This window comes from Vicugna pacos, chromosome 7, assembly GCF_048564905.1.
Source record: "Vicugna pacos chromosome 7, VicPac4, whole genome shotgun sequence".
In the NCBI taxonomy this organism is placed as follows: Eukaryota; Metazoa; Chordata; class Mammalia; order Artiodactyla; family Camelidae; genus Vicugna; species Vicugna pacos.
Window position 1 is genome coordinate 80,193,199 of NC_132993.1, and position 14,744 is coordinate 80,207,942.

The 14,744-nt window shown below is 46.8% G+C and overlaps 1 protein-coding gene and 1 long non-coding RNA gene across 8 annotated transcripts in view; one reads left to right on the forward strand and one right to left on the reverse strand.

Moving 5' to 3' along the window:
- POU6F2 (POU class 6 homeobox 2) overlaps window positions 1-14,744 on the forward strand; it is a 424,404-nt gene that overhangs the window by 396,540 nt on the left and 13,120 nt on the right. For all 4 annotated transcript variants that reach the window (XM_072965442.1, XM_072965444.1, XM_072965443.1 and 1 more), the window contains one exon: window positions 4,318-4,524. In XM_072965442.1, coding sequence (XP_072821543.1) covers window positions 4,318-4,524 — 207 coding nt within the window. The remainder of the gene's footprint in view (window positions 1-4,317; window positions 4,525-14,744) is intronic.
- Window positions 1-14,744, reverse strand: part of LOC116281343 (uncharacterized) — a 133,588-nt gene that overhangs the window by 29,253 nt on the left and 89,591 nt on the right. The gene's annotated exons all lie outside the window — the stretch shown is intronic.

Consider the following 14,744-nt stretch of genomic DNA (forward strand, 5'->3'; position numbering starts at 1 on the left):
GTTGCTCATACAACATAGACTTTATTCTCAGTTGCGGTTTATGCTCTGAATTCCTGTAAGCAAAGAGACAGACGAAAATGAACAGCAACAACCAAATAAGTTCCCTGGTAGAGAGGCTGGAACTCCTTTAGGTCACAGATTATCATTACAATACCAGCATGCACCTCGTCCTGGTTAAAGCATCCATCAGAGATGAATCACGACCACCGGAGTCAGGGCGAAGACAGAGAGGGTCACCACAAACGATGCCTGAGCTATTTGCCGGGGGGATGGATGAGGCAATAACTTCACTCAAAAATTTCTAATGTTGCAACCTAGGCATAAAGTAGGCCATGCTTTCTGAATTGAAGTGGAAGGGGCCACGAATCAAGCAACCCCTACGTCAAGGATGCATGGCAGCCTTTTGCTTCACACACGGACGACTATGATAGCATCCTAGCGACCGGTCTCCTGGTCTGTAGGCTCCTGACACCCCCGTCTATTCTCTCCACGTGGTCACATTCCCATCTGAAATAGCTCCATTTCAGTACCCTTCCCCATGCCCCCATCAAAGACCATTCACGGAAACCTCTTGCCTGGATGCAATTTGACCCTTCCAGGCCAACCGATCGCTGCTCAATGCCTGAGCCGTCTTTTGCGTGCAAGTTAGTGAACTCACCACTCCCGCGTTTCTCATCTCTTGTTTGGAATGGTTTCTCTGCCTTGTCCAATCCCACCCAACTTCCAAGACTCTGTTCTCTTCTGGCCCCATTTCCCCTATGAAGTCTTCCCAACCATCAATCCTCATCTTTCTTCCTCTGAAATCACACATTCGTTCCTGATATCCTTTTGGGCACTAACCACGAGAGTATAGAGATTTTTATCAGATGGTCCTGGCCACTCGTTTGGGGCGTATCATTGGTCTGTGGGACTGTTAGAATCTTTGCGTGCAGTGTGCCTGTCTATCGCCCCCTCCCCTGCCCAGCTTGTGTATCCTCAACATGTTCCATAGCAGATGACACTGTGCCTGACGTAGAGGAGGGTCTGCTGGTGCTAGGCCGCTCCGCCAGCATCCTCAGCATCTCAGGAGAGTTGAAGTTGACCTGTGTGTCCAATGCTTGGATCCACAGTCCCAGGCTAGTGGCCTTGTTTGCTCAGTGACACGTCCTTCCATCAGGACCCCTAGCAATAAATCCCTAGTTCGGGAACCAGAAAATCACACTCCAAAAGCTAGTCCTAGGACTACAAGTGTCTCAAGGCTGCCTCTTTCTCTCTTTGTTCTCAAGTCAGTTGCCCTGATGCCTTTTCAAACCTCTGTTTTGATTTCCTGATTTAGTTGAAATGTGTGTAGGTGCAAAACACTTCCCTGGACTACTGAAAGGCCTTTAATTAAAAATGCGAGTTTCCCAGGTGAAGGAGCCTCACAGCTTGCTGCCTTGGTTCCTCTTATTTCCTGGTTGTGGTCTTTTGGAAGTCTGAGCTAGCCAAGGAGGAGTTTCAGTGAGATCCGTGTAAGTGCTGAGGAGGGATCGGAGCCGGCCTGAGCTACACAGGCACATGGAGAGGCTCTAAGCAGCACGTGTGTGACCAGCTCCACCCCGGATGCGGGGGAGCAAACTGAAATGACCGAGTCATGAGACATTGGGGAACAGTGGAAGATTCCCCACGACGCACTGCCAAGTGTGTGACATGCTGAGATGGTGATCCCCAACTCCTCTGAGAGGGGAACACAAATGGGAAACGCTCCACTTCACAGATGCCTTCCTGACTTTATAAGTGCCCAGGCCCCGCCCCCACCTCTTGGGCTAACCCTCCTGTTAAAGGATCCCCTCCGTTGCGCCACTGCAGGTCCCTCTGGCTCTGACACTAGTGCTCTCCTACCCTCCAACAGTGATGCTAGGGTCCAGGAAAGAAAAGGGAGCCGGGGAACGGAAGTGGTGCCATGTTTTAGTAACGTCGCCCTGCGGTGCTGGGAAGCGAGGCTGCACTGGGGGAGGAGGCTGATGAGACGTTTGCGTTTGCCTTTCTTCTTCTTTCCACCCAGAACGTAGGCAGAGCTTCTCATTACCGCCAGGGGAGCACAGACGTGTGTCAATCTTCTGGGAGCAGAATGCCTCTCTCTGCGTCGCAGGGTGTTCTGTAGCTGTCAGGCGCTCTGCCTCCCTCTGAAGCCTTCCCCAGGCTAAACACACTGACATCCCGCCCAAAATAGAACCCGCAACCCTGCCACCTAAAGGCATCCAGCTCCCATAGGCTTTCAACTTGGGCCAGTCAGGGGGAGCGGAGTTCTCAGGGCTAAGACACCAGGAACCCAGAGTGGATGGGCCAGCCACTGGGTTTGCACCATTTCACGATGCACGTGAGGAAAGGGGAGGGAGCCAGCGTCGGCGCAGGACAAGGGGTCTGCTCTCCTGACATCTCCACGCTGCTTGGGGGGTCATAGGAACAGCCTTTGAATCCTGAGCTGCTTAACGCAAGATCACATACCAATAAAGTACTTAGGTGCCCTGATCTACTAATGTGGACTCCTCCTGACCTTGCTGGCACTGATGGGACACGCTCGTCACTGATGCCACTGGCGGCCTCGCTCAGTGAGGCTGTGGAGCTGCAAACCTCCTGAGAGTGCTGACCACTCTTACAGTAATTGCTTGACCTTTATCAGTAGCCATTGACAACTGCCATTGATACGTGATATTCGCACAGACCCTCCTTCACCGCCATCCCACAGGGTGGCTTCTCTGTCCTGATCTTTGTCACTGAGTCACGTGGTCATGAAGGTCCTCTGCGGTGCCAGTTGCACCTGGAATCCCAGCGATAGCTGAGTCTAGAGACCATTCACTCAGAAGACAGTTATTGAGAAACCACGTTCAAAGCCCTGTTTGGGGGACTGAAGGGAAAAGAAAACAGAATCATTCATGAACTCAGCCCACTCAGCTTAGCGTCTGCAGGGAAACTGCAGACAGGATGCAGGGCCTTTTGCCAGAGCAGCTGCCCTCCCACGTGCTCCCAGTGGTGGGAGCCAGGCGACATGCAGCAGTGAGCATTTGGGGGTCCCCGCCCTGGACTCCAGCTCCGCCACTTACAGATGCCTCCCCGAGCCTCCACCGTTTCACTGACTAACGCGGGCGGGACGAGTGCCCACCGGGCTGAGCCGCTGTGAGAATGTGGAGTGAAATGAAGCCATCTACACCGAAGCCCTTCCTGAGACAGTATCATTAATGCGTCACGGTGGCCCCCAGGCTGCATCACTACGGTTCAGGTCTGGGAGGAGGCCCCGGAAGACAACAGCAGAGCAGCGTGGCCATCCTGCGGTACCTGGAGGGGAAGCAGCCCACACACCCTCCACGACGTCCCCCAGGAGAGTCCGTGACGTCAGGAAACGTAGCTCGTATTTTTTTTTTTTACCAGATTAGCTCTGTCCCTGACAACGTTTGAATGCAGTCTGTGTTTCCAGATCTTACAGATACCCAGTCCCTTGGCACATGCTCCCCTTCTCCCTAACACAGTGACTGGATCCAGTCAGACCCCTCCTCCGTGGTCCACAGGATCCCTTCACGGGGCCAGAGGCTACCAGGTGCAAAGAAAGGCCTTTGCCCCGCCTACCACAGAAGCTCTGGTCCTCTAACCTCTAGGGCCCAGTTTAAAACACATCATTTAAAATACACTTTTAAAAATGCTCAGTCCTCAGTAGTCATTATACCTTTATTTTGAGTTTCAATTATTAGTGACCCCAGTTCTCTCAAGCCTTCAGAAAGCTCAGGCTCCCTGACAACGTTGTAGAGCTAGCGGGCGGCCCTGCTGGGAATGGAATTCGGTTTCCCAGATTCCAGAACCCAGGCTCTCAGCCACTGTGGGCACCAGGATGCTAGCTGACCCCTGACCCAGAGAGAGGAGCAGGATGCTGGGGAAAGGGAAGGAGGTGGAGAGAGCAGAGGAGAGGATGTGAGGGAGCACACCGTGTCTGGGGAGCCCTGTGGGGAAGGGGTGCGGCTCCCCGGCCAGACGAGGGCCTTGAGTGCATGAGTCTGTCCTCCACCTGGTTCTGAGACAGAGCAGGTGTCTGTGCTGCCCTGGCAGGAATCACATGTGGCTTGATTTTATTTTTAAATACAATGTTGTCCCCTTTCCTCCATGCACTTGGTCCATGTGTGTTTCTCTCTCCTTCAGATGCTCACCCTCGGCCACTTTCCTCCACACCTGCATCTCCAGATCTGTTCATGGATTCGGAATCGGATCTCAGGGAGCCTCCGACAGAGACTAGGGCATGAGTCATCTTCAGTTGCTTGTGCGGACCCTGAGCAGAGCCCTGAGCCTCACCTTTGGGCCTGTCTCTTGCAGATTATTGGGACCATTCCTCTGATGCCGAACCCGGGGCCACCGAGCCAAGCAGCGAGCGGCACTCAGGGCCTTCAAGTGCAGCCCATCACCCCCCAGCTCCTGACAAATGCCCAGGGCCAGATCATCGCCACGGTCATCGGGAACCAGATCCTGCCAGTGATCAACACCCAGGGCATCACGCTGTCACCCATCAAGCCCGGCCAGCAGGTAAAGGTGCCAGGGCCAGGACGCCACGGCTACCTGGGCACCTCTCCTTACCACCCTTCTTCTTGGGCTCCGTCAATGGGAAGTAATTTTTAAATTAGAAAATATTTAATCCCACTAATCCTGACATATCAATACTCATAAAATAGCAAGTCACTCTATTTTTCTTTCTTAGTGAATATGGGTGATAACTAAATAGCTCTCAATCTAAAAATATGAAGATATTCAATTATAAACAGAGACAATGTCCTAAAATTCAATGGGGATGTGTTCTTACTTATCTTTGCTTATGATACTTAATTTTTTCAGTCAATTTTAAAAGGGGTGAAGAAGAAACCAAGATCATTTATGTCTTAACTGTAAATGAAAAAAAGAAAGTATTAAACACTAAGAGAAGCCAACTGGATGCGGCTGAGGGTGCTACCTACAAATTAGGGAATGAAAAACAGGAAGCTCTGCTGAATGGAATTTCATTAAAACCGCACAGTTCATTTTCTTCCATTCAAATATCAGTCGAGCACTTTCTGTGTGTTATGCTGGAGTCTGGGTACCCAGCACTAAAGAGGAAAGACACAGTCCCTGACCTCATGCAGCTTCTGGTTGATTGGTTTCTTCACACATTTTTTGGTAACCCTCTATACAGCAGGAACCTGATTAATAATAAGAAACAGGGATGAAAGAGTGACTCTTTCTGGTTTTATGGAGCTTGTGGTCTTGCAGAGAATGCAGACACATAAGCAGAGCCCCACTGTGCAATAATACTGAAGGTCCTGTAACAGGACGGGTGTGCACAAAGCTTACTATCATTGCAGAGACGAGAGGGACCAATTTTGTCCAGAGCATTTAGAATTTTCACAGAGAGAATGGTTTGGGAACCGAGTCTTAACAGATGAGGAAGAGTCAACCAGGTGATAGATGAGTCAGCAACACTCCAGGCAGTGGGAACAGCAGGCACAGAGGCAGGGAAACGCGAAGGAGGCTGGAGTGTCGAGAAACGGGAGGAAGGTTCTTGTGATTGGAACACAGAGGGAGTCTGAGGACAGTCATGGACAGGGCTGCAGAATCAAACAGAAAAGGATGACTTTTGTGTGATCCTAAACACATTATGCGTCATCTTTGTGCTTTGGTTTTCTCATCTGTAAAATGGGGATGCGTCAGAACCTACCTCAGAGAGCAGCTGGGAGGATTAAGTGAGCTAATAACACGAAGCGGTTAGAAGAGTGCACACAGTCAGCACTTATATAGTCATGATGATGGAGCTGATGGTAGTGATTTACCCACCAGCCCAGGGAACCTGTGAGAGGTATTGAAAGGGGAAAATTGTACTCTCGGCTCTATTGTTCAAGAAGGTAACTCTGGCAGCAAATGGAGGTTGAAGCATCCACTGTATACAAACCATTTAGGAGATGATGGCACAACACAAACAGGGATTCACAAAAATGCACTGAAACTAAGGAATGGGGACTGTAAGCACAGCTCGGTTCAGGGGAGCTGGATCTGAGGGGCAGGAGGATGTACATTGCAGCTGGAAACAAATGAGACATTCATAGAAAGCACAAAGAACAAAAGAAGGAGGAAGATCAGAAGCAGCGGGAAGAGAAAGAGAAGGAAGGCAGACGAAGGGAAGCTCAAGCTTTGAAGGAACAGAGAGGGAAGGGAGAGAGAGAAGAAATGGTGACATAGGAGGGGAAGCCAGAGAGGGATGATGTTTTTAAAAAGCAGGACGTGGACACAGTGTCAAAAGCCACAGAGATGCAATCCGGTAAAGCCATCAATTCTTCTGTTTCTTTGTTGTAATGTTTTAAAGTCTGGATCGTCTCTGACACATTTGGAAACAAGCAGTCCTGATAACTGGATCACTTAAGAAGCAAGAGGTAGGCAAGGCTAAGACCCAGATTGCCAGCTGGGAGGTGCCCAACAAAGGAAGGCGGTGGGAGAGAAAGATGAAGACGGGCAGTGAGTGTATGATCCAGAATATGGTTTTCTGAGCTGTTGAGAAACTGTGTTATGCAAAGCACTTCGCAAGGAAATAAAACACACAGGAAGCAGGAAGAAGATAAAAATCGATACATCATTCATCTGCAACAAAGCAGAAGCCTTCTTCCAGGGACCTCAGCCACCACCTCCGTTTGGCTTCTGACCCAACCATGAAAACAGCTCATTCTTGGTGGCACTCAAAGACTGTGCTTGGAAAATCCATTTGCTTGTTGGATACATATTTTGAAATATACTTAACAGAAATATTTATCACTGACCACCTATTTGTCAGGCACTGGACCTAGAAGCTAGGCTGGTGGACAAGACAGATACCGGGAGCCCTTTCTTCGTGGAGATTACAGTCTAGCCAGGGAGATGCACCTTCATCAGACTTGTGCACATAAGTGCCTAAGACCTACAGTGACTGCTGTGAGTGCCCAGCAAGGGGGCCTCCTCTCCAGTGGGGGTCAACACCAGGAAAAACCAAGCCAGGTCTGAGCACACTTCCCACCCGGAGACAGAGACCTTTGTCTTACTCCCACCAGGTCTCGGTCTAAATCAAAACCATGGCCTGAGATGCCACAGTTCCCAGCCATCGTCTTCTTCATCAGCTTTCTCACAGTCGGGGGACAGTCCCTGCCAAAAATATCATGAGGACTTCCACCCTCGCCCCCTGCCCCAATCTCTCAGCTATGTTATTTCTTTTTCTAATTACAAGATCCCATTGGATTCTCTACCTTCTAAATAGTTCTAAACAATAAGGCAAGATTCTCTATGTTTCATTGGCTTTTTAATCTGTATAGTTCCATCAGCCTCTTTTTCGTACAATCTGTAAAAACCTATATCTGTCAGCAAAGGCAGGTTGTAAATTGCCCAAAAGGTGATGAGTTAATTAGAGATCGTCAATATTTAATACAAAGTAGCTCTCCCTCTCACCTTGAATTTCTAAGGAGGGTGTGGGGGTGATAGACTCTTGCTGTTACATAAAATGACAGCTGCGTATTTGAGGGAGAACAGTTTCCATCCAGAAGAAGGGCCTAACCAAGAAACGGCACATAAGAGGCAGGTGTGGTGCCGCTTCTCAAACCCTCACCCACAGTCGACATTGTTAATCCATTTCCAGTCTCCCTCCTGAGCACAGACGCAGAAGCGTTCTCACACCGCACCTGTTGGCCCCTGGCATGAAACCTCATTACCACGGCGGGAACATCTGGCCTCCTCTGCTGGTCTGACCACCCAAAATCATCCTCTTCACTGTGGAATCAGAGATCTAGCAACTAGGAAGAAACAGCCAGCCTCGAGGGGATGTGCTTTGCAAATCCAGCTCATGTCGGTTATAACCAGCATCCCAGAGAGCAGGACTCTCCCAGCATTTGTGAGAGTCACGCGCGCACAGCTGAAAGAGTGACCTTCGAACCTTCCTGCGTCCCCAAGTCACGGCAGGCACTGATGAGCCTGTTGTTCAAGGCATGTACCAGCGGTCTGTCCAAGTTCCAGAAAGATCAAGGAAACCGATGACGAACCTGGTGAGAAGTATCAGGAAAACGGTGGTAACAGATGAATGACTATTACTATTTCTTGGCACCAGCTCTGATGGAAACAACTTGGAACATGTAGTAAAGTTAACAAGTTGGGTGAATCGACAGGAAGTGCTCAAGTCTTGAGCCCCAGATATAAAAGCTGGGATTCTGAAGACGGCAGGTCATAAAATGCCCAGAGACCAAAAGTAAAAAGCTCAGAGCTGGAGGTATAAGGATAGTGGTCTTCAATTTTTTCCTTTAAATATTACCCTCTACATTGAAGAAATATAATATGGACAACCAGTAAAAAATAAAGGATTTCTATCGCACAGTAAGGAGTTTCTCGATTTATTTTTTCTTGTGATTTATGACAAATGCTTGATCTCACAAGAGCATAGTTCCAACAGCAAAATACGTCATAAATTATAGGAGCAGAGAGTTCCCTAACTCACACTCAGAAAGAAGTCCAATTTTATGGAGTAACACACAGAGCTCTCTGACCAAATGACCTGGGATGATTTGTTTTAATTTAACAAAAAAAATAATTACATCCTTAATGTTTACATCTGCCTACCATTAATTATTAAAAGAGCCTGAATAAAATCTAAGAGCGAAGAGCCCACTATTCTTGATGATAATTTATTCCCATGATGAAAGATTGAGAACCTGCAAATTTATCATCAGAAATACAAACAGTATTTTTTTTTAATATATACCAGGATCCAATAGCCCTAGATATCACTTTCACAATATCACATCAGAGATCCTTGGTGAGCAATGCAAGAAAATAAAAGTCGGGAAAGAGCTAGATATGAGAGAGAGAGAAAGATAAATATCTTTCTGTGCATGAAACAAACTATTTAATACAAAAATATCTGGTGGAGCTCAAAAGTAAACTTTTGTTCCTTCCATGGGATCCTACAGCTACAGTGGATTATGGCGAACTCCCTCCAAAAGTCAGAGTGACCCAGATGCCCATGTTTGTTGTACTCTCCTGTGACTGGGAATGAATGATTCCTTCATAAGCAGCACAGACATCGTTTTTGCAACAGTTTGTTCTCCCTCTGACTAAGGCCCAACAAAAGTTAATGAGAGTTTGGGGGGTATAGCTCAGTGGTTGAGTGCATGCCTGGCATGCATGAGGTCCTGGCTTCAATCCCCAGTGCTTCCATTAAGGGGGAAAAAAGTTAATGGGAGTTTTTAGCATCATTAAGGAAATAGACATTCGAAAGGAAAGATGTTGTAATTTATAAAATCAAAGCACTGAAATTTTTCAAAAATTAAATACCATCGCTACAATACTTGGAGACTGCCAATCAGGAAGGCCCTCTGTTTCAGAATGTAATCTTGGTGCTGATAGGAAGCCAAAGGAAAGTGGTTCATTTAAATTAGCTCTCTAAAATGCCATTTGATTATTCTGATTCATCCATTTTTTTCAAATTAAAAAAAATGTACTTTCTTACTTTTTTTTTCCCCCAGCCCTTGCCTGAACCAGTTCCTGATTTTTTTTCTTGGAGCCACCCAGAATAAGATATAAATTTCCACCCACAAGAGATCTCAAATAGTACAGGGGTTTTCCTAGATGAATGAAATGTGTGTCAGTGACCTCGGTACAAAACAGACCTTTGAACTTGCGGCCACACATTTGGGCATCTCACCTCTCTGGTCTCCCCTGTCACTCACTCCCAGCCGAGCCCAGCTGATAGGGGGTCCCCTGGCCAGGAGTGCCTTTTCTACCTTCTCTGTCTGGCAGACTCCCGCCACTGGCCCCCTGCCCAGGATCCCTCCTTCGTGAAGCTTCCCTGTGTTACCCTCATCTCTGCTTTCCCCTTGCTCCAGTCATGGTCATCAAACTGTGCCACCTCTATGAGTCCACACCTGAAAGGCAGGACTGATTCAGCCCTGCTTAGGACCCAGCCCACGCTGGGTGCTCCATCCCCTGTGTTCAATTTAATTGCTGCCGATTTACAGTGTTTCCCTGTCAAGGGTCTCAGATCCTACAGCCATGCTCCCAGAGGAGCCCAGTGCAGACCCTTCTGTGGCTTCCCAATTCTATGTCTTCTGCCATTTTCCAGTATGTTCCAAATGAGCACCTGCTGGCAGCTTGGCAAGACTTTCCACACAGCACTGTCTTCGATTTTTCTTTTTTTCTCTGTCAGCCCCTTCCTCTTGCCACACTCTCCCACCTCATTATCTCAGCTACATTTAATCCCTCCCCATTTCTGCAGAATGTGTTAAACAACTCTGGTGGCTCCAACCAGTACAAACAAACCAGCGAAGCCAGGCTGTGAGAGGCAGCAGGAAGGATAAGGCTTTCCAGACTCTGAATCCTGTTTTCCCCTGTTTCTCATTCACCTGTGGGGTGGACAGTTGCCCTTTTCTCTAGATGAAGCCAAGCCCAGGCCAACGTGAGCTGCCCCTTCCCTCTCCTCCTTTGCTGTTGGCGCTCCATGCTCTCAGCCTGTGTTAATCTGCTAGAAATGCCATAACCAAGGGCTGTACACTGGGTGGCTTAAGCAACAGAAATTCATGGTCTCACAGCTCTGGAGGCCAGAAGTTCAAGATCAAGGTGTCAGCAGGGTTGGTTTCTTTCGAGGCCTCCCTCCTTGGTTTGCAGACGGCCGCCTCCTCCCTCTGTCCCCTCATGGTCTTCCCTCTGTTCTTGTCTGTGTCCTAATCTCTTCTTCTTATAAGGACACCAGTCATATCGGATGGCAGCCCACCTTAATAACCTCATTTTAAAACCCTAATTATCTCTTTGAAGACCCTAGCTCCAAGTACAATCACACACTGAGATACTAGACTTAACGTATGGATTTGCGGTGGGACACAATTCAGTCCACAACACAGCCTATTTACACCTGACTCGCAGCTCAGAAAAAAAGGCAAGCAAGTGATTATCTCAACTTAGATGGAGATCAGTGTCAGCTCTTTTAGGCAGTCTAATGGGAGTATATTGAATAAATAAAAGACATGATCATATAAACAGGATGCTGTACTAAGAAAAGTACATTTGGGGTGTTACAGGTAACCAGCATTAGTTATACTAAGCAAAGGGCAATCTATAAGCAACTCCATCGGAGACCTGTCCCTGACGACATCAAAAGCGTAGTATTTCTGGATGATGCCCGAGCCTCTAAGAGTACCATGCTTTCTTAAAAATATTATATTTTAAATACTTTGGAACTTGTAAAGAATAATATCCTAAATTTGGAAAATATTTAAATTTTTACGTTTAGAAAAATAGATGAGGTGTGTTCAAACTGATGAGCTACACTCGTGCTGATCTGCTCTGAAGGGCAGCTAGCCATCATCAGTTTGAAGACATCGCATTGCTTCCCACGCCTCCCAGCCAGAGGGCCCTGCTGTTTCTCTGATTAGTAACCGCTCATCTCCAATGGTGGACAGGAGCTGAGAGGCTCCTGGGGAAGCACTGACTGACTTCTGAGTCAGTCTTACCTGAAGTCAAACTCACTTACACCAGCTGGGCGATCCCAGGTAAACCATTTCGGCTTTAAAGTTTCTATTTCCTCTTCTGTAATGGTATCACCAATACCTAACAAAGAGGACTATTGCCAGGATTAATTTTTATTGGTTGTTCTGAACTGTCTGGTTGAATTCTGGAGGGTAAGCAGGACCCCAGTGTCCAAAAAAAAAATGTTTAATTCCTTTGGAAGAAATATATCTTTCTTAGATTCTTAGACATCTGAGATTCGTCTCTCTCTTTATATAGTCATAGAACAAACTCTTAAAAGAACTATTTTATTTTCCTCTAGAATTAAGCCCTGGTTTGCTTTAGTGACTCCTAAGTGAGATTGCAGCCTACTAATTTTTTTTTTCTTCAGTGAGTTGTGTCTGAGGAAGAAAAATTTAAATTGATTATTATATTATCCAGTTCCTTGATGGTACTTTACCACACCCAGGACAGATAAAATATTGATGAAATGGTAAAACGGACGACTATCTCATGATTCAGTGACTCAAAACTGTAAAAAGCTTTTGTCAAGTAACAATATTTAGAAGGACAACTCAATAGGTTAGAGGGGGGTAGACTGACACGCAGATATCCATCACCTTTTATTAAGCAAATTAAAAATAGATTTAGTTTTTAGTGTGTGTTCCTACAGAATAAAATTTACTGGATTCAGTTGTTGATTATGTGCTCAGCAGGTTGGCTAATTACTTTAGGCAGATGCTCGATGCATATTAATTTGGGTTCCATGTCAATTATAACTATCTTCGGTTCATAACCTAGCCTCTACTTAGCACAGATGAGTAACAGTAAGGATGTTCACTCGAGATGCAATTCTGGAGCGGGACAGCCAGGCATCCCAGAGAGATCCCTAAACTGTGGGGTGGGAGCCTGGGTTCCAACGTGTAGCCGACTCCCGGTCTTGGGGCAGTCATTTACTTCCCATAATCATACCAGGTGTACATGCCACATTGGGGTACCATGTGAATCCGGGGGGCAGAAGCATCACCACGGGGGACCAGAGAGGAAACAGCTCCTGAAGCACATTTCCAAAGGAGTACTTTGCTAACAATTGAAAGTAAAGTGCTAATTGATGGTTAAACACTTTTCAGGGAATATAAAAGACTGACAATCTAGGTGCTGGTGACAATGTGCAGCACTTACAATTCTCACGCACTGCTGGTGAGAATATCGAATGTTACCACTACTTTGGAAATCAGTTGGTAGTTTCTTTAAAAGTGAAATGTGCATTTATGGTTACGACCCAGTAATGTCCACAATTCCACTCCTAGGTATTTACATATAAGACATGAAAACTCAGGTACACACAGAGACTTGCACATAAATGTTTACAACAGCTTTGTTCATAATAGCTTCAAACTGGAAATAGTCCAAATGTCCATCAACAGACATTTGGATAAACAATCTGGGGCAGAGATACACATATGGAGATATACTATATATACTATTCAGCAATAAAAAGGATTAAATGCAACACAAAATGGGGGAACCTCAAAAACAGTATCTGAGCAAAAGAAGCCAGATACAAAGAGAGTATATACCATGTGATTCCATTTTTAGAATCATGCCGAATGGGTCCATTGTGGCAGAAAACAGAGCAGTGTTGTCCCGGGCCAGAAGTTGAGGGGGAAAGGATTTCAAAGAGGGTGAAGGAGCTCTGTAGATTGATGGGCAATTTCTGTATCTTGATTATATGGTGGTTTCACAGAAGCATACCTTTGACAAAACTCATCAAACTGTGTGCATAAAACGGGTGTATTTTAGTATCTGTAAATTATATCTTGGTAGAGTTGAATGAAAAAACTGAACATAAACACATGCACGCACGCACGCACGCACGCATTGGGAAAGTGGTGACAAGTGGGAAGTCAGAGCCTCCCACGCTGGCTCTTAGATCTCGAGGAGGTGGGAAAAGTGCAGTGCCTGTTTTGTAGGTGGCTCTCTCGCCAAAGATCAGGGCCTGGCCTGATTCTACTCCCAGCCTGACTTCCTATTATAGAAACCTTTTACAAAAAACCTCCCTACGTCTCTGGGAGTGTGATGATGGCTATGAAACACTTTGGAAAGTCCACTGTCTAATCAACAAAGGTGGCCACTGCTGAGGCTGTCTGTGTACCTGAGCCAGGTCCGGGGCTGCCCTTCGTGTGGGCTGGCTTCCTAGGGGGTCAACACGTGGATGGAGAGAGACCCTTCCCGGGACTCAGAGTGGACCTGGTGCCTGCATCCATTTCTCTCCCCTCCCTCCTTCCTCCCTCCCCTCAGTCAGCTCCTGTCCCCTCTCAGAACAACAGCGCTTTGATCATCTGTAGAGGAGTCATGAATGCCCGGGCGTAAAGACAGCCTTCCTTACAGCACACAGCATTTAAAAAGCTAAGTCCATTCTCCCTTGGGGCACTGTGACCAAGAGCCAGAGCCCCAAGGTCAGATTTCATGTGTCCAGAGGCCAGCTCCTCCACACCTGCCGAGTGAACCTTCAGAATCCTTTAAACTCCCTGTACCTCAGCTTCCTGGTTGGTGAGAGGCGTCAGAATGATACCCACTGCCCAGGCCGATCTGACAGTTAAGTGAGAGAGGGCATGGAAGTCCCAAACAAAGTGCTGGCATAGCGTAAGATAGTGACAACCCAGAGCTACAAATCTGAGTCGATACTTTTGTCCTGACTGCCTCAATTTCTCTGATTTCTACAGGATCTTAGAGAGCATTTTCCCCCCGACTCCACAGTGATACACCTAGACTCTTTGGTCTGGGAGTGCAGAAATTTCCCATGTACACTCAGTCTAAACTGGCACTTTCCTCAAAACACCAGTTACATAAGACAAAATGGCCAGGCGCAGCCTGTCTTTGATGCTGAGTTTTGCATTCTGAGCTGATGGCAGGCGTTACACTTTATCCACATGTACTTGAGAAGTCAGTCAAGTGCACTGTAATTGCACGAACAGGCGGAAAGCGTCCAGTCACACACCGTGGTCAAGAAATGTAGAAAATGGGGTGCTCTAGTAAGCCAACGAGGAAATTAATAATACATTTAGAATTACTAATAAAATGCCTGTCAAGGCAGCAAACATATTATATACAAAAAACAACAACTACAAAAAAAAAAACAAACCCTGTGTTGTGTAGAGTGTATACTCTTCCTGAGAAGTATGTATTCTTGGAAATAAAATGATTCAACCCCAGATGAAACTTCTGTTCCCTGGCATTTTTCTCCTAATTTTTCACGCCTTTGTGTATTT